The sequence below is a fragment of the Rhinolophus sinicus genome, chromosome 12 (genome assembly GCF_057876585.1).
Source record: "Rhinolophus sinicus isolate RSI-liver-muscle chromosome 12, RSI-T2T, whole genome shotgun sequence".
NCBI lineage: Eukaryota > Metazoa > Chordata > Mammalia > Chiroptera > Rhinolophidae > Rhinolophus > Rhinolophus sinicus.
Window position 1 is genome coordinate 14176255 of NC_142512.1, and position 16654 is coordinate 14192908.

Here is a 16654-nt window from a genome sequence, read left to right on the forward strand (position 1 = left end):
CCTGTGCTTAATCCCATTGTGCAAAGGAATTGACTTTAAATTAGCAACATTTAAAAAGGGAGGGGAAGACGTGCAGAGCTATGGGGGCTGGAAGTCCTGATTGCTGGGTCCTGGGTGGGGAGGGGGCGTGGTACCCTGAAGGGGTGTTGGGGGCTGGGAAGAACGTGACACCTGGGTCTGCCTAAGGGAGGGGGATGTTGGCGCTCTTCTGTAGGTGCGGTCCGCTGGGAGGGAGAGGGGAGGAGTCAGTCGTTAAAAGTTGTTCCTGGGCCTGGCCCACCCGCCAGCCGCAGACGCTGAGGCCCGGTGTGAGTGCTGTGGCACCTGGGGTGCGCCGCCCAGCAGCTGCGACACTCCAGAGACTGAGCGCGAAGCTGACCACCTCCACCGAGCACCCGGCCGGGAGCCAGCCGCAGGTAGGGCAAGCCGGACTGGGTCTGGGCAACAAGGCAAGGAGAGCGCAACCTGTCTTGTACCGGGTACCAGACAGCGGATTTTGCTCTGGACTCGCCCAAAGCTGCCGGCTTGGTAGGGAGCCGGGGCTCCAGCATAAGGGCTGAAGTTGGACACGATATATACTTTTCAAAGACACGAGTTTCCCTGGAACGACTCCAGACTAGGAAGACATTTCTATTTTAAGGATACTGGGTTTGGGGATCAACGTGTCGCTTTGGAGGGGTGTGTAGGCGCCCTCTTAAGGCTTCCCTTCACCCCCATGGCGCTACCCGGCCCCTCACACGACCAGGCCTGGAGCCTGGAACCTTCCGCTCCCACGGCCCCTGCCTCCTCGTCCTCGAACTCCCAGGAGCGGGAAAGCGCTGGGAGCCCTGTGGTCTCCGGGGGCCTTCCTTTGGAGAAGGTGAAGCGGCCCATGAACGCGTTCATGGTGTGGAGCTCCGCTCAGCGCCGCCAGATGGCGCAGCAAAACCCAAAGATGCACAACTCGGAGATATCCAAGCGCCTGGGCGCGCAGTGGAAGCTGCTGGGTGAGGACGAGAAGCGGCCCTTCGTAGAGGAGGCCAAACGGCTGCGGGCCCGGCACCTCCGCGACTACCCGGACTACAAGTACCGGCCTCGGCGCAAGACCAAGAACGCGGGCGCCGGGCCGCTCCACTTCGGCCAGGGAAGCGGCGGCGGGCCGGCCTGGGGACCCGGGTACGCGACCACTCAGGGAGGCAGAGGCTTTGGGTACCAGCCCCCCAACTATTCGACAGTCTACCTGCCTGGCGGTTACAGGTGAGTGACTAGGGAGCGGGGTGAGGAAGGAGACACTGTCCCCCTCCTGAAGCTTGGGCGGGGCGGATACCAGATATCCTGCTGGCAGGGGCCGAGCCCACCCAAGCAAGAGGCCACTCCTGGGAGTTTGTGGGTTGCAGTTGAGGTTTTGGAGAGTACCACCCCCTCCACTACAGCGCCTTGTGAAGGGTCGGGAAGGAGGGTTTTCCTAGAGGAATTCTCATTTCAGCCTGGCAGCAGCAGCCCTGCAGGGGCAAGACCACAGCCCCTTGGATGTTGATCGTTACCTACCTGGATTTCCTGTCTCCTCCCACCCCCATTCTGGCCCTGGTGTGACCCAGCTTCCTCTCCCAGCCTCCGGGGCAAGGAGAGGCCAAGCCCAACTCTGCCCCTTTCTGGCCTGCTGCCCCAAAAGAGGAAATTTTGGAAAACAGGCACGCAGCACACAAGCTCACTGTTAAGCCTGCCCCAACAAGGCTACGCTGCTCTAAGCCAGCCTGGGTTCTGGTTCTGGACCTGTGGTACCCAGTGGGGCCCAGATAGCCAGGGATGGGTAGGTTCCACCTGTCTGCCCACGAACTAGTCAGACCTGCCCTCACATGGGTGTTGGGGACCCTGCCTGGCACCTCCAACACAGGGAAGCACGCTCTAACCCCGGTTTCTCTCTTTGCAGCTCTTCCCACAGTAAACCGGAGGCCCCCTCACCGTGCTCCCTCCATCAGAGTAACCCTAGGCTCCAGGGGGAGCTGCTCCCCCCTTATAACCCTTACCCACCCCCAGGATCTCCCACTCCATACAACCCTTCTCTTTCTGGGGCCCCGATGCCCCTAGCTCACCTCTAACCGCCATGGACATGGACCTCCCAGGAAGGGCTCCAACCTCCTTTTTCACTCAGAACCACTGCAAATTCCTTTGGCACTGTTGGAGGCCTGTGCTTTCCACCCCCTCCCCCTCCAAGGCCAGAGGGAGCAACACATTTGTTTTGTAGGACGAACACGGTTTTGTACAATTAAACCATGTCTCTGAGTCTTTATTGCCCCATCTGTTCCCCCTCTCTGCAGCAGGAACCAGCACGGTCTCCACTCCCTTCCGCCTGGACCTGCCAGTGCAGGAACCTCCTCACCCCACCCTGGGGCCCTGCTTGAGTCATTCTCCGTCCTCCTCCCCCCACCCAGCACTGGGGTCCAGGAGACAGTGCCGGGCAGGCATAAGCCCCTAGTCCTTTCCACTGTCCGGGCTGTCCTCTTAAGAAGTGGGAGATGGGGGTGGGGGACAAGGCAAGACTTTTGCCCACAATAGGTAAGTAGCTGGAAATTAGTAACAGAGGAATCAAATGATTAAATGAGTTAATGTATACACAGGACAGCACACAATGTCAAAATGTGAGCCTGAAAATATGCCCATATCCTTTTTTAAGGATCTGGGTCCACCAACTATACATTTCCACTAAAAACAAACCCTGGCTCAAGTTGCAGCTACAGAGGAACGGGGAATGATTAAGTCACACCAGCAGACTGGTGGAGACGGGAAGGACCCTGAGGTTGGGTAGATGAAGGGAAACGCTGAATGGATTCTAGGCGCCAACGCAGCCCTACTGCTCCTTTTTCTTCTTGTGGGGTGCCTTTGCATTCCAGTAGAAGAGAAGCTGGGCGGCAATGAGGCCGTTGCAGAGAGAAGCGACCACAAAGGTTCCAGCCATGAGGAGGTCTCCAGTTTCCTGGATGTGAGACAGAGCTAGGGTCACTCTTCAGCCAAGCCCCAAAAAAGCTTCCAGAGGGGGCAGTTGAATCCTCAACTGGGACAGGTAAGATGAGATTTTAATGCCCTCTAGAGGGAAGAATGTGCACTCACCTGAATGGAAGTGAAGATTCGCGCCAGGGAGCCCCCAAAGAGCAAAAAGACTGTGATGGCTGAGAGCTGGCCGGTGTGTCCGTTGTGGTAATTGGTGGCTGCCTGGAGCAGCTATAGGGGGAGTTGAGACCCTTTGTTCTGTCATTTGAATTCTTACCATGTTTCCATGACAGATTCCCACATTCCCCTTAGTCCAACACCCCACACCAAGCTTCTACTTTGACCCTCCCCAAACACCCCCTCCCAACATTTTTTTCCTTTGCTCCCAGTACCAACCTTCCCCATCACCACAGCAGGCACATTGGAGGCCTGGAGCAGGGTGACTACAGCCTTGGGCGTCAGTGGTGAAAGCAGCACCAGCAGGACCAGGGCATAACACGCTAGGAAAGCGACACCTTGGGGTCAGGGAGACAAGGAGTCCTCATCAACCTCTGGAGTCCTCTGGCTTCCCTAGGCCTGAATTCCCAGCAGGGCTCCCAAGAGCCACAGCCTGGTCTAAATCCCCAGCACCTTTCACAGTCTGTCCTCTGTAGTGCAGGACCAGGAAGCAGATGGTGACTGTCTGGAGCATCAGGAACAGGGCTTCACCCCAAGAGCTGCAGAGTTAAGAGTTGGGAGGAAGACAAGTGGGCCTGGAAAGGCAGGGAAAGCCTCCATGGCCCGTCCATCTGGGGACACAATTCTTTGATTACTCCCTGTCCTCCACAGCTCTACTGATCCCTTACCTCCTGCCTCCCAGCACTCCCCACTTCTGACCTACTCACTGTGGATCCCGGGCACTCGTGGAATGCTCACCTTCTCCTCTTATCACCTCCATAGATGATGGCTAGACTTCCAGAAGGGCTTAAGCTTTTCCTGCCCTTTTACCTCCCTCACACTAACCCCATCAGACTTGTGGGCACTTACCCTTGGAGATAAAGGGCAAGCCCCTCACCTGAAGGGGAAGTTGTTGATGACGCTGTAGACCATGGTCCCAGTCAATGCCACTAGTTCCAGCATTACTGACTGGAGGCTCAGCCCTTCGGCACTCTTGGCTCCAAGGATTTTAAACACCTGGGGCAATTTTACTGGAGAAAGAATGAGGTCAGTTTTGAGAAACTGATATCCCTTGGGAGTCGAACACACCCGCTACTGGGAAGCATGTTAACCCCACTTCTAGTTAAGGGACCCATTAGCTTGTGGCATTTAGCGCTTCACCCCCATCCCAACGGCAGGAAAGGAAAATAAAATACATACCCAGAAGTGACCCAGCTACAATGCCCAGCCCCAGGCCTTTGCTGAGGAGAATCTTGAGGCAGGGGACTGAGAAGAGAAAAAGGGACAAGCAGAGAGGAGACCTTTGGAACCCAGGCCAGGGCTTTCAGGAAGCAGTCCAGGCCTACAGGCTTAAAGCAGTGTGTTGGGGTGGCCGGTTAGCTCAGTTGGTTAGAGCTTGGTGCTAATAACACCAAGATTGCAGTTCGATCCCCACATGGGCCACTGTGAGCTGTGCCCTCCTTAAAGAAAAAAGAATTTACTTTAAAGCACTACTGTGGACTGCCGCTGCTAAGACTTTGACTACCCAAACAAAAAAGCCTTGTGTTGGGCTAGTCTGGTGGCTCAGGCGATTAGAGCTCCACGCTCCTAACTCCAAAGGCTGCCGGTTCAATTCCCACATGGGCCAGTGGGCTCTCAACCACAAGGTTGTCAGTTCAATTCCTTGAGTCCTGCAGGGATGGTGGGCAGTGCCCCCTGCAACTAAGATTGAACACGGCACCTTGAGCTGAGCTGCCTCCCCGAAGGCTCAGTTGGTTGGAGCACGGGCTCTCAACCACAAGGTTGCCGGTTCGACTCCTGCAAGCGATGGTGGGCTGCGCCCCCTGTAACTAGCAACGGCAACTGGACCTGGAGCTGAGCTGCGCCCTCCACAACTAAGATTGAAAGGACAACAACTTGACTTGGGAAAAAGGCCTGGAAGTACACACTGTTCCCCAATAAAGTCCTGTTCCCCTTCCCCAATTAAAAAAAAAAAACTTAAAAAAATAAAAAGCCTTGTGTTGTCTGGAGGCAAGTGAAAAAGGCCTGGTCCTTGATGCTGCAAATCATATTCAGACCAGGTGACTTTCCAAAACAGCTTTTACCATTCCGTCCCTCTGACTCAATCTTCTATTCTCTGAAGATTACTTCTAAACTCCTTGGTCTGACTTCTCGCCACTGCTCCCTGTATAAAGCTGAACAATGCCCAAGAGTCCTCAGATCCTTTATTCCCTGCCACTGAGCAACTAGGTGATCCCTTTACACGTCTTCTCTCTTCAAGGACAGGTCTCCTGCATATTCATTCCTGAACCCATTATCCCTGGCTCTACTACCCTTCATTTTCTCCCCAAGGTGCCTGGCCCAGTGGCAGTCAGATTCTCAAGGATCATGAATGTGGTTAACACAAAGTGTTCCAGGAGCACAGTGGAGTAACATGAACTGACGGGGGCAGACTGGGAAAGCTTCGCAAAGGGTGTGATGTCTAAAGTGGGCCTTGTTGTGGAGTTGCCTCGTATGAAGAGGAAGATAGGCAAGTTATTCCAAAATTAGACCATGAGCAAACGTGGAGGCTGGAATGAAAGCCATCATAATAACAGGAGCCTTTGGGGGTGCCGCTGACGGCCTGGATTCATTAGGCTTGTAATCAAGTTTAACTTTGCTCCTGAAGGTATAGCGACCTCCTAAAGGTTGGAACTCTTTGTTCATATTTTAACCCTGTTTTGTAAAATTTGAGTCTTTTGGCCTTTTATTTGTCGCTAAAGCATAAATTTCACAAAGAATTACTTTCACCGGGCGACTCCCACTCGTTAAAAAATGGCGTCCTCCCTCTACGGAGCGCGAGACACTTCCGCCCCGCTCAGAAGTAACTTCCGCTCAGGACAGTGTGCAGTAGTCACCGCGGTCCCTTAGGCCGCATCACGCCCCACTTATCGCCCGAGGGCTCACTAGCAGAACTTTGACTGGATGCCGAATAAAACTCACCGTGAAGCAAGTCCCACTGGACGAAAATTTGGTCGTAGCATTTCTCAGGTAAAAGAATCGGAACCAGCACCCGTTTGATCGGCCCGTCAGCCTCGGCCGCCATGTTGCAAAGATAGCTTCCGCCAGTCTCTCCAGACCGTCATTGACTTACGGTGCGCATGCGCGTTCAGGGCATTCCGCCTCTCGTCTTCCCGCGACTAAATTGGACCGCCCCATGTTCCCCGCTCTTTCCTACGCTACCGCCATCTCATCTTCCGTAGCGTAAGATAGGTCTCGTCCAGAGACCGTGTTTTGGACGCACCCTGTCTGCTGTTCGAATTTTAAAGCGTGCCAAAGCTGTACGCCTGCGCAGTTCCATCTTTCGCGCCTTTGTTTACTCTTCCAGTTTGGAAGCAAGATTTATCCGGCTTTTCTCTGCTTCTGCTAGGCGCCATCTTGTCTTCTCCCAGCTGACTTTACATTGTTCGAAGTTAAGAAAGAAGAAGCGTGAGTCTCCAAAATGGAGTTGGATGGGGGCGCTGTAGCTCTCCAACTCCTGTTGTCTCTGCTTCTCCAGAGGAAATGGCATGGGCGGGAACAGGACATTTGTGCCATACGGCCTAACATGGGTCCCAGGCTGTGGGCAGGGCCCATGCTTCTCCCTCCTCTGCTATGCCTAGGATTTGGCGGATGGGTGTGCCAGCAACTGCTGGGCCGGGACAAACAAGCAGAAGAGGAGGAAGTGGGGAAGGTGAGACCAGTTTCAAGGGAGGACAGCCACCCCAGCCCCCTCTGGGGCCCAGCCCGTCCCTGGAGCACAGACAGGGCCCCCTGGGTTCCCTCCCACCCCACTGGCCTGAGGGCGCCACGTCTGGGCCAGGGCCTGCTCCTCTGCTGCCTTTGACCACTTGCTGAACACGGACTTAAGCAAGGCTTAAGTGAGCCCAGCAGCTCCTCTTGGGAAAGGGCACCTTGGACTACCCGGTGGGAGCTGTGCCCTCTCTTACCCAGCGCTGGGACACCAACTGCAGTCCCCTGTGGAGGTGGACCTGGCCATCATGCTTTGGCAGCGCGGCACCTGCTGCAAGTACTGTGCTGCCTTGCAGCCCTTTGGTGCCTCGTGCCACAGTCTGCAAGGTCATAGGGATGCCTGAGGGGGTGGTGGGGCTGCTGGGGCCCTGCCACGTCCAGGCTGCCCTCAGTGGGGTGGGTCTGCACGTCCCAGTGACTGCTTTCTGTAGCCTTGAGTGGCTCTTACAACTGGGAGGGCTCCATTTTGGCCCCCAGTGATTGCACCATGGCCTGTAAAGGGCGGGAGTGGCAGTCAGAGGTAGTGCAGACTGGCTGGCTGGCAGCCCTTTGGTAGGATCTGGACATAGGCTGCCCTGCGGGTGCCACTGACTACCACTAAGTACACCACCACTGAGGACATCAGGGTTGGTCCCATGGGTGACACAGGCTGGAGGTATGTTCCCAGGAGCAGAGGGTGACTATCTGGAGGTCAGAGTTCCCACTGTCCCATTGTTGATGAAACCCTTTTGCAGGTGAGATAGGAGCATCCCAGGTGCGGCAGGGTTTAATCAGGCTGTTCAGCCAGCCGTGGACATGGTAGGCAGGACAGGCATTTTTTTGTTGCTAAAGAGCCACTGGCACAGCCTTTGGAAACTAAATGACACAGGTGTGACCTTCCCACCCACACTCATTGCTACTGCTGCCTGCTTCACCTGTAATTGTATATCAGGGTCAGGAAGAAGGCCGCCGGGATGGGTGGCTGCACTGGGTTGGAGGGTACGGGGAACTGGAGCAGCCAGGGACCCCAGAATGAGGAAGGGAAACAAGGCAGATTCAACACCAGCTGTGCCAGACTTTGGGGGATGAACTCCTGAGGGTATTTGGTCACACAGTGACATTTGCATCCCTCCTCACCGGCTGTTGCTGGCTCCCTGACACTCAACCATGGAAGGCACAGAAAGCGTTGTGACAAGAAACTCACGGCTTTTAATCCTGGCAGTAAAGACAAAGAAAACCAAAGACAAATTTGAGTAGGTTTTACTCTTCTCCCACTGGGAGTGGGGGCAGGGAATCTGTCACATTTAATAAACATCTCCCCTCATCCCTCCCAATTACATTATCTACTTTTGTTTTTTACTACAGAGAGGGAAAGAAGATAACTGTCTCTGAGTCAGTTGAGTGGTCAGAAATGAGGGCATCCCCTGGTGCCCTGGGTGTTGGGACAAATGCTCAGAGGGGCTGGTAAGTGGGTGGGCGTCTCCGGCAGATGCAGAAGATAACAAGCACCACGGCGAGAAGGCCAAGGGCAATCAGGCCGATGATGAGAGGCAGCAAGATGGATTGGTCACTGGGACAGGAGAAACCTGGCAGAAAGATAGGGCAAGTAGGCATCACAATGGTGGTGGCTGGGACAAAGGTGGGGGGAAGGAATGTGGGGGGGACATTAGGAAGTAGGAGCTTGGTAAGGAGGTCACTTAGATAACCGTAAATGAAAGGGGAGAATGGGCAGCCTTGTAGAGCAGGGGAGGACAGCTGTCCTATAACGGACAAGTCTGAAGAGGGAGGACATTTTTAGATGTAAGAAGGAAGTTTATAGGCCCGGCGTAGGGGTTTTCAGTGCCGTGGGAGAGTTCTAGGAAGGAAGGAGTAGGTCTTACTTGGCCCAAAGGTCCCTGTAGTGGGCAGCCGAACAGCTTGTAGCTTCAGGAAGAGCAGGTCGAGGTGGAAAGCTGGTGAAAGAATGATGCTCGCATTTCTGCAACTGAAGCTCTGGCCCAGTGGGGCTTGGAGTTCTCGAAGGGATGCATTCTGAACGGAGAACGTCCACTCTAAAAGAGTGAGTTAGGGTGAGCTCCGCATCCATGTCTCCCACCCCCCAAGCTTTGGTCCTCCTTCAGGAGTCCAGTGCAAGTGATGAGAAAGGGAAGGTTACTCACGTGCTGCGTGCGGGAAGGACACATTGTACTCCACAGCCATAGAGTTCAGGTAGACAGTGCTCTGCAGTGGCTCCTGGGGAGGTGACCAGGAAGGCTCAGGGCAGCAGGGGAGAGTAGTATCCATGTCCACAGAATAAGCAGTGTGGCAAGGGATGGGTAGGGAGCGGGTACTTGGAGGATGAGAGTGAGGGATGAGGGTGCGGTACCTGCTGGAATCCAAAGCTGAGCTGTCCATAGGGGAATGAGAGAAGCAAGTGGGGATGGGCACCCTCACAGTCCCCCTGGGCCTTGGTTTTGTTGGGATTCAGTACAGAGATGCCCCAGGCCTGTGGAAGTTAAAGATGAGAGGGTCACAAGGCTACACAGCTATGCCATCCAAGGTGCCTTGTTCCTTTCATCCCCACCGTTACTTGTCCCTTCTCTTCCTTCTTCCCTTCTGAACCATAGCAGGCAGTCTCACCCCCTTCTCATGTCTTACTGTCTTTCAGGTTTACCTGTCCTCCACCCTGGGTTGGGTACAGAATTCGAATCTGAATCTGGGCTTGGAGGTGGGCACAGGGCTGGGAACCATTAGTCCAAGTGTAATCTCCTATAGCGGCCTTGGAGCCTGGGCTAGGACTTGGAGAGGGTGGAGGTGGTCCTGGGTGGGGGGGACTGGTCAAGGGTCCTGGGCTGCTGGCCGTGCTATTGCTTGTCGGATGAACTGTGGCGTTGCCATGGCTGGTGGTGGTGATGGGACTGTGAGTGGCTGTTGTGGATTCGTGGCTGGTGGTGCCTATGGTAGTGGTTCTCTGGCTCCCGGTAGTACTGGGGCTGGTTGTTTCCATGCTTCTTGTGCTTTCTGTAGCTGTAGGTGTCACCGTGAAGGATGGCAGCAGAGTGGCCGATTTTTTATGAGGCCACTCATTCCCCGTTTCCTGAGCTTTCAGCAGAGGAAAGAATGGTTAGCAACCCAGGGGCAGGTTTCTTCCCAGGGGCTCTCCCCTTCAGTCTTACCTGCTAGTAGCCCCAACAAGGCCCCGGAGAAAAGTACAACGAGCTTCATGGCAGACCAGCCTCGCCGAGACCAAGTGGGTTGTGTCCTAGCTGCTTGCTCAGTTAATCCTATTCCCTGCCTTCTTTTGGAAGAGGAAACGAAAGTCCTTGACTTCCTGTAACATAACCTTACCCCCCCAACCTGACTCAGGCACCTCAACCCCGGCCACCAATCTCTTAGTCATTAAAATTGTCATTAGATGATTGGCCCTAGCTTCACATAAGTGGGAGTGGTCAGGATCAAGTCACGTGGGCAGAATGAGTTGGGAGTTTTAGAACAGTTGATCCTTGGGGACCCAGACCCATTGGTCTTCTTTAGCAAAACTTGGTGGTATAGAACCAGTTGAGAAACAGCAGTCTGTTTCTAGAGAAAAAATGAACTCAGTAAGATGGAAAATCAAGTTACCACTTTCCCCCCCCCTGTCACTTCCTCTTAGCTGAGACACATGAGATACTTGTGATGGTGATTGCCTAACCCTTTACAGAAGGGTCACTCTATCCACTTAATATGACCATTGTGGTTACCAAAGTAATGTTAACAAATGGGTAAATGTTAGCTGGGGGAGGGGAGGTACACTCCTTTGCAGGTGGGAGGGAAGGGGAAGAAAGAAATGAAAAGCCCAAACAGGCAGTTTCCAAGTCATTTTATTCAGAATTTTGTGTTTGTTTCCTGAATCAATAAATACTATACAAAACAATGTAAAAATGGCTACCATTTTTTCTCCCCTGCTCCCCCCACCTGGGGACAATCCCCTGGGCCACCTAACTCAGGGGTTCTTCCTCCTGATTTGGTCCAGCAAATGAGGTTGAGTGATATTATAGCCCCCTTGAATCATTTTCAGAGGAATTTGGCTGGGGTGGGAAGAGCCTCTGGGGTTTGGAGATTGACTAGGGAAGTGGATTAGTGTTTCTGGGAGAAGAGACGGCGCCTGGGGCAAGAGCCTACCCCAAAGAAAAGGGTATCTAAAATGTCCACGGTTCCTTCTTTGCCTCAAAAAGTGACATTTATTCAAAGAAAAAAAAAAGAAAAAAAAATGACAAGATGTCCATCCCTTGGCTCCCATCCCTCCCCCCTCCTGCTCCTCAGCCCAAGGACTGAACCCTGGCTGGCATGAGGTGGCAGGCCAGCCCCTCTCAGATGAGGTCAGCAACATTGAGAGGCATTTCCTCAATGGAAGTGTTGTAGAAGGTCTCAATATCTCGAAGAGTCCTCTTGTCTTCTTCTGTCACCATGTTAATAGCCACACCCTTACGGCCAAAACGTCCACCACGACCGATTCTGGAAAACAAGGACACCTTAGGATGCGGGACACAAAAAAAAAACACACACAGAAGTTTCAGCCCAGGATTGGGCATAAGGGAGGGGTTGCGTGAGTATACTCACCTGTGGATATAGTTTTCCCTGTTGGTGGGAAGGTCATAGTTGATGACTAAAGAAACCTGCTGCACATCAATGCCTCTGGCCTATGGCAAGAAAGACGACAGCTTCAGCACAACTGAGACACTATCTATCCAAAAGGAACTTGGGACTTATGTCGGCAGCCAAAGACAAAGGAAATTCACATTTGACTCTCCCCTGAAAACCTGAGGCATGCCAGATTTTATTCCAAGTTGCTACTTTCCTGAAGAGGGGCACTAGTAGGCCCCTTGGAGAGGGAATCACCTTGGTTTATCCCTCCCGTTTTCTCCAAATAAATTGCCCCCACTCACCAGCAGGTCAGTGGTAATCAGTACTCTGCTGGAGCCAGAGCGGAACTCCCTCATGATTACATCCCGTTCCTTTTGGTCCATATCTCCGTGCTAGAAAAGGAAATAGAAGGGTGTAAGTCACATTGGTTCTGAGAACTGGCTGTAAGTAGGACACGACACATCCATACCGCTTGTAACACCGGGGTGGGGTGAGAACGCACCATGGCAGAGACAGTGAAGTCTCGGGCATGCATCTTCTCAGTGAGCCAATCGACCTTTCTCCGAGTGTTGATGAAGATGACTGCCTGGGTGATGGTGAGGGTTTCATACAAGTCACACAGTGTGTCCAGCTTCCACTCCTGGGGGGGGGGGGTGCAGGGGGGGGTGGTGGTGGAAAAAAAACATCAGTCAGGGGCTATACCCAAGGACTTACTACCAGGCCCGCCTCCTGCACTGGGCCCCACCTCTCGTTCCACATTGATGTAGAACTGGCGGATACCCTCCAAGGTCAACTCTTCCTTCTTGACAAGAATCCGAATGGGATCCCTCATAAACTTCTTGGTCACCTCAAGCACATCGGAAGGCATTGTGGCCGACAGCAAAACCACCTAATGGGAAAAAAGGGCAACCTCAGGACAGGAGATACTCCATGCCACCGTCCCTAGGTGACCACCTAAAACAGAAACTAATACAAAAAAAGCCTTAAGCAAAGACTGGGATTCTTTATGCTTCCTCTGGCATTTAACATTGCTCTTCTGTTACCCTAACGACGCCGGTCCACAAAGGATCAGCTACACAGCCAAGACTAAACTTCTCACCTGGGTGTTGCTGTTGAGCTTTTGGAATATGTCATAGATCTGGTCCTTGAACCCACGGCTTAACATTTCATCAGCTTCATCCAATACAAACATCTTGATGTATTTGGGAGCTACAAAAAAAAAGAAAAAAATATCAACAGGAAGTAGGGAAACATACTTAATTTTCCCAATAAAGAACCAGGAAGAGACAGGTAGTGTGCTCTCAGAAATCAAAGATTTATCCTTTGCCTGGGAGCCCCCCTGCCAGTCCAGACAACAGCCCTGGGAAGTAGAACACTACCTGGGCCGAGACAGGGAAGCCAGGCTCAGATGACACGCATGGGGTTCATCACAGAGCAACTCTTTTAGGGGGGAAAACTAGCCTCACTGGGAAGATTGTGGTCAAGTGGAAAGACTGGGAAAGCATGTAGAAGAGGGAAGTGACCCAGAGGACTAGAACTCTGAGATACTCACACAGGTATCTCCGGTTAAGCATATCAAACACACGGCCTGGGGTACCCACGATGATATGCGGAGCTTCCATCTGCAGCTTCTGCACCTCAGCACGCACATTAGTACCCCCAATGCAGGCATGGCAGGAGGCACCCATGTAATCTCCTAATGCCATGACTACCTTCTGTATCTGTATCCAGAAAAAGTGCTCACGTTAGCTACCACTATGTCAAATCCCATTTTAACTGTATTTATTCTTTCCACACTGACATTCACTATTATTAAAACTCATTTTTCAGGCAAGAAACAGACAAGTTAGACGTACCTAAGGTCACACTAATTCAGTAACAGCCCTCTAATTTCAATGTAGCTTACTATCCTAGACCCCCTAACTTTCTGAAAGCCAAATGTGACCCACTTATACTCAACCTCATAGCAACCAGTTTTATGTGGAATGACGTTTATCTATATCCTATTGCACTAGTACCACAAAAGCTATGTCATATTCACTCTTAAACATTTTAAAACGATACCCCAAGCCTCAATTAATAATCTATTTATGAGACCAGTCCTATCGATCTTTCCCCCTTCAAGACCCAGGAAAACAGTCCAGCATTATTTTACACGCCCCAGGCATGAAATGGCTCTGGCCACCAACCCAGCCATCAAGCTAGTAAGAACAAAGGACTGGACGTCTGCTTTGCGCCTTACTAAGAGCAACACCACAAATCAGGTGTCTCTTTGCCCACTGCCAGTGGCTTTGTTCATAAAACAGCCACCAAACTTGCCCAGCCAGCCAGGCTCCACCCAGCTTTCCCATTTGACTGAGGAAATGGGTGGAAGGAAGTGACGCATATTGTGTTTCGGTAGAAAAACGCTTATAATTAACCCAGAAAGTCTTAAAAGATCTAGAAGTCATCAACTGATTTTCTTTAGCTCATTTCTTTCCCCTCCAACCCACCTGCCCCCTACACCTCAGTTCTTCCAATGTGGTGGTGGTGGTTGGGGAGCACTGATTTTGGATTATACTAATTATTTCTAAATCAGTCCTTCAAGAAGGGAAAGAAGCTACTCTCTCACCTGCTGCGCCAACTCTCTAGTAGGCGCCAGGACCAAGGCCTGTGTGGCTTTTAGATCCAATTCAATCTGTTGCAAAATCGATATGGCAAAAGTGGCCGTTTTTCCAGTCCCAGATTGGGCTTGAGCGATCACATCATAACCTAAACAAATCAGGAAAAAACTTGATGTGGTAGAGGGAATACACTTTGAGATCATGGAACATTCAAGGCCTTGCTTAATGAGAGCAATAACGCTACATGACAAGCATGAAGTGATTCAGCCTTCACTCCATCACAACATAGTACCCCCATGAGAACAGATCTGGAGGCCAGATGAGGTTAACTCAACCTTACTGTAATCAAACTAGCAATTCATGTGTCCAGGGCATGAACCAGGCATGGGCACAGACCAAAAGCCAAGCTGGGATAAACAAGGAGTTGCTTTGTCCCTGGCTGATATGAGATAAGCACCACCAAACCAGGTGCCACTCTACCCAGGCCAGGGACAGTCCCAAACTTGTTCTAAAACAGAGGGGTCTTACCCTTGATACAAGGAAGAATGGCTCGCTGCTGGATGGCAGAGGGCTTCTCAAAACCATAGGCGTAGATGCCACGGAGCAGGGACTCCGAGAGGTTCATGTCATCAAAGCTATCAACAATCTCATTCCAGTTACTCTGTAGAATGCAAAGAAATTAAAGTAGAAGTGAGCCTCTACACTGGAGCAAACAGGAGCTTGTAAGCCTTCACCAAAGCTTCAGAGCCCACAACCTCTCCTCTCTCCAGGAAGCCAGCTGGTTCTCCATGGCCTGGGAAATTCACTGTAAGGACCATTCCACTTGTAAACTTTGAGACTGGAGATTGTACTAGGACAGGACTCAATTTGAATGACACATTTTATACATTCTCACAAGAATATAAACCTTTTAAACAAATCACTATAAAACAGTTTAAGCCTTCCTATGAGGAAGGCTTCACTATTGGGGAGCCTGGGTTCTAATTTAATCTCAAGTCACTGAATCACCACTCCAAGAAACCAGGGGCACTGCTTTCCTAGCACTGCCCTTCCCAAAGTTGAAGGACAATGATGGTAGGGGTCCAATCTCACCTCGATGACGCCTTCGGGTTCCATTCCATCGGGGCCATTGTCTCTGGATCTGTTGGTTTAAAGTATAATGTTGACTGAGGCACATTAGAAATCCTGACAGCCAAGCTCTTCCTACCAGCAACCAGCCATCAGTTTTCACTCCCTGACCCATCCCCCCCCACCAGTTCCTAGAAGACAATCCTTACTTTACATTTGAGTCAGGCCTTTGCCCCATCCAGGGAGCTGCTCAAGTCAGGCCGCTCCGACATGATGGGGTAACCCTCCTACAAGACTCAAAAGCTGGGAGGAACAGCGCCCCACTTAACGAGGGCGGGAGGTGGTGCTTGCCTTTGGGCCCACGTGTCCCGGGCCTGACCTCCCATCGTGGCCCCAGCGCGCCGGAAGTCCCGCCCTTCACCTCCCAGATCGAAGGTAGGACATCCCCTTCCCCCCACGTCATTCCGCCCGCGCCCTCCCCCACTCCCTCCAACCCATCTACCCCCCTCGCGGTGCCCGGATGTGGGAGGCCGCGGGCGGTGGCGGCCTCGCGCACAATGAGCCCCAGCCGAGCTAGCACGGGGGAAGATTGCACAACACTTAAAGAGGCGAAGCCGACTGGGGGAGGGGAGCATCTCAGACCGCCATGTGCTCGCTCCCTCGACCACCCGGCGGGGTCTCCCCCCACCACGGAACAATCCACATCCAGCCCGCCCCCGTCGCGAAATGGCATCGCCCTCCCATACCTCAGGGCGCTCACCCCCGAAGAAAAGTGGACCTGCCCATCTGCAGTTTGCCAATTGACCGGCTTGTGCGGCAAAATGGACCCGGGCGCCGGGTGGGCTTCTGGCGCCTCACGCGGCTGCTCCTCCGGGTTACGCTCAGTCCTGGCCGCCAAGAAAACCAGCACACTGAACGGCCGGTTTCTTCTTCCCCGACCCGTATCTCGACGCGACGAAATGGCTGGACATGAGGACCCAAGCTCCCCCCCCCCACCTTGGCGAGTGGTACCGCCCCAGAATCCTCCGGAATTCCGAGCGCGCGCGAGCCCTACGGCAGTGAGGCAACCGGACCAGCCACCTCTACCTTTCTTTCCCACGCTAGGTCGCGACCTCGTCTCGCCACTCAGGGCCGGGGCTTCGCGCACCGCGTACTGGCGTCCTAACGCACTTCGCACTCTAGGCCCCAAAAGTCGGGCTGTCCTCGCCCTCTAGGCCCTGGTGGCAGCATCGGCGGTGGATCCGCCCCCTCCTTCCTTCCCCTAGGACCGGTCCTCCCGGCTTGGTTTCCCCGCAACACTGGTGAACCTAGGGCGATGGGTCTTAGCTTCCCCCCGCGCGGGGCCCTGGAAAGGGAGCGGCAGGGTAAGTAGCCCCAATCTCTTGCAAATGCCTTCCTTACCGGGAATCCTGACTCGCAGACATGATCCTTAGAAACTAGGGCGGAGTGCCCGCCCATCGACAACTTATAGAGCGCCCGACCCCGCCCCAGCCATTGCATTGGTTTGGCCGCCTCGGCCCCGCCTGCCG

The 16654-nt window shown here is 53.1% G+C and overlaps 4 protein-coding genes and 3 non-coding genes across 11 annotated transcripts; 1 reads left to right on the top strand and 6 right to left on the bottom strand.

Moving 5' to 3' along the window:
- Positions 1-567: 567 nt before the first annotated feature.
- On the top strand, positions 568-2250 carry SOX15 (SRY-box transcription factor 15). The gene is made up of 2 exons (XM_019745084.3): positions 568-1236; positions 1910-2250. The coding sequence occupies exons 1-2, from the start codon at positions 716-718 to the stop codon at positions 2076-2078; spliced, it is 690 nt and encodes a 229-aa protein (XP_019600643.2). The 5' UTR covers positions 568-715; the 3' UTR covers positions 2079-2250.
- MPDU1 (mannose-P-dolichol utilization defect 1) lies at positions 2251-6306 on the bottom strand. Of its 2 annotated transcripts, none has more exons than XM_019745081.3 (7): positions 6085-6306; positions 4324-4389; positions 4022-4154; positions 3598-3683; positions 3364-3467; positions 3088-3198; positions 2251-2953 (listed from the first exon to the last, which is right to left on the bottom strand). In XM_019745081.3, the coding sequence occupies exons 1-7, from the start codon at positions 6185-6187 to the stop codon at positions 2828-2830; spliced, it is 729 nt and encodes a 242-aa protein (XP_019600640.1). In that variant the 5' UTR covers positions 6188-6306; the 3' UTR covers positions 2251-2827. The 2 variants fall into 2 exon arrangements, with proteins under 2 accessions (XP_019600640.1, XP_019600639.1); XM_019745080.3 differs by having other exon boundaries at positions 3364-3482; positions 6085-6302.
- A 1790-nt stretch (positions 6307-8096) lies between these two features.
- CD68 (CD68 molecule) lies at positions 8097-10220 on the bottom strand. Its single transcript, XM_019745076.3, has 6 exons — positions 10008-10220; positions 9506-9933; positions 9218-9337; positions 9012-9084; positions 8733-8903; positions 8097-8438 (listed from the first exon to the last, which is right to left on the bottom strand). Exons 1-6 carry the CDS (start codon positions 10054-10056, stop codon positions 8305-8307), a joined length of 975 nt encoding a protein of 324 aa, XP_019600635.2. The 5' UTR covers positions 10057-10220; the 3' UTR covers positions 8097-8304.
- A 453-nt stretch (positions 10221-10673) lies between these two features.
- Positions 10674-16563, bottom strand: EIF4A1 (eukaryotic translation initiation factor 4A1). Of its 4 annotated transcripts, none has more exons than XM_074320221.2 (12): positions 16527-16563; positions 15872-16012; positions 15150-15198; positions 14586-14718; positions 14066-14205; positions 13007-13175; positions 12554-12663; positions 12200-12343; positions 11957-12094; positions 11757-11846; positions 11431-11510; positions 10674-11325 (listed from the first exon to the last, which is right to left on the bottom strand). In XM_074320221.2, the coding sequence occupies exons 1-12, from the start codon at positions 16547-16549 to the stop codon at positions 11181-11183; spliced, it is 1362 nt and encodes a 453-aa protein (XP_074176322.1). In that variant the 5' UTR covers positions 16550-16563; the 3' UTR covers positions 10674-11180. The 4 variants fall into 4 exon arrangements, with proteins under 4 accessions (XP_074176322.1, XP_074176324.1, XP_074176326.1 ...); XM_074320223.2 differs by having other exon boundaries at positions 15335-16012; XM_074320225.2 differs by having other exon boundaries at positions 16212-16563.
- Positions 11577-11716, bottom strand: LOC141569043 (small nucleolar RNA SNORA67). Its single transcript, XR_012492437.1, has one exon. It is a non-coding gene; the product is annotated as a small nucleolar RNA SNORA67 (small nucleolar RNA).
- On the bottom strand, positions 12752-12890 carry LOC141569067 (small nucleolar RNA SNORD10). The gene has a single exon (XR_012492461.1). It is a non-coding gene; the product is annotated as a small nucleolar RNA SNORD10 (small nucleolar RNA).
- LOC141569055 (small nucleolar RNA SNORA48) lies at positions 14416-14551 on the bottom strand. Its single transcript, XR_012492449.1, has one exon. It is a non-coding gene; the product is annotated as a small nucleolar RNA SNORA48 (small nucleolar RNA).
- Positions 16564-16654: the final 91 nt, after the last annotated feature.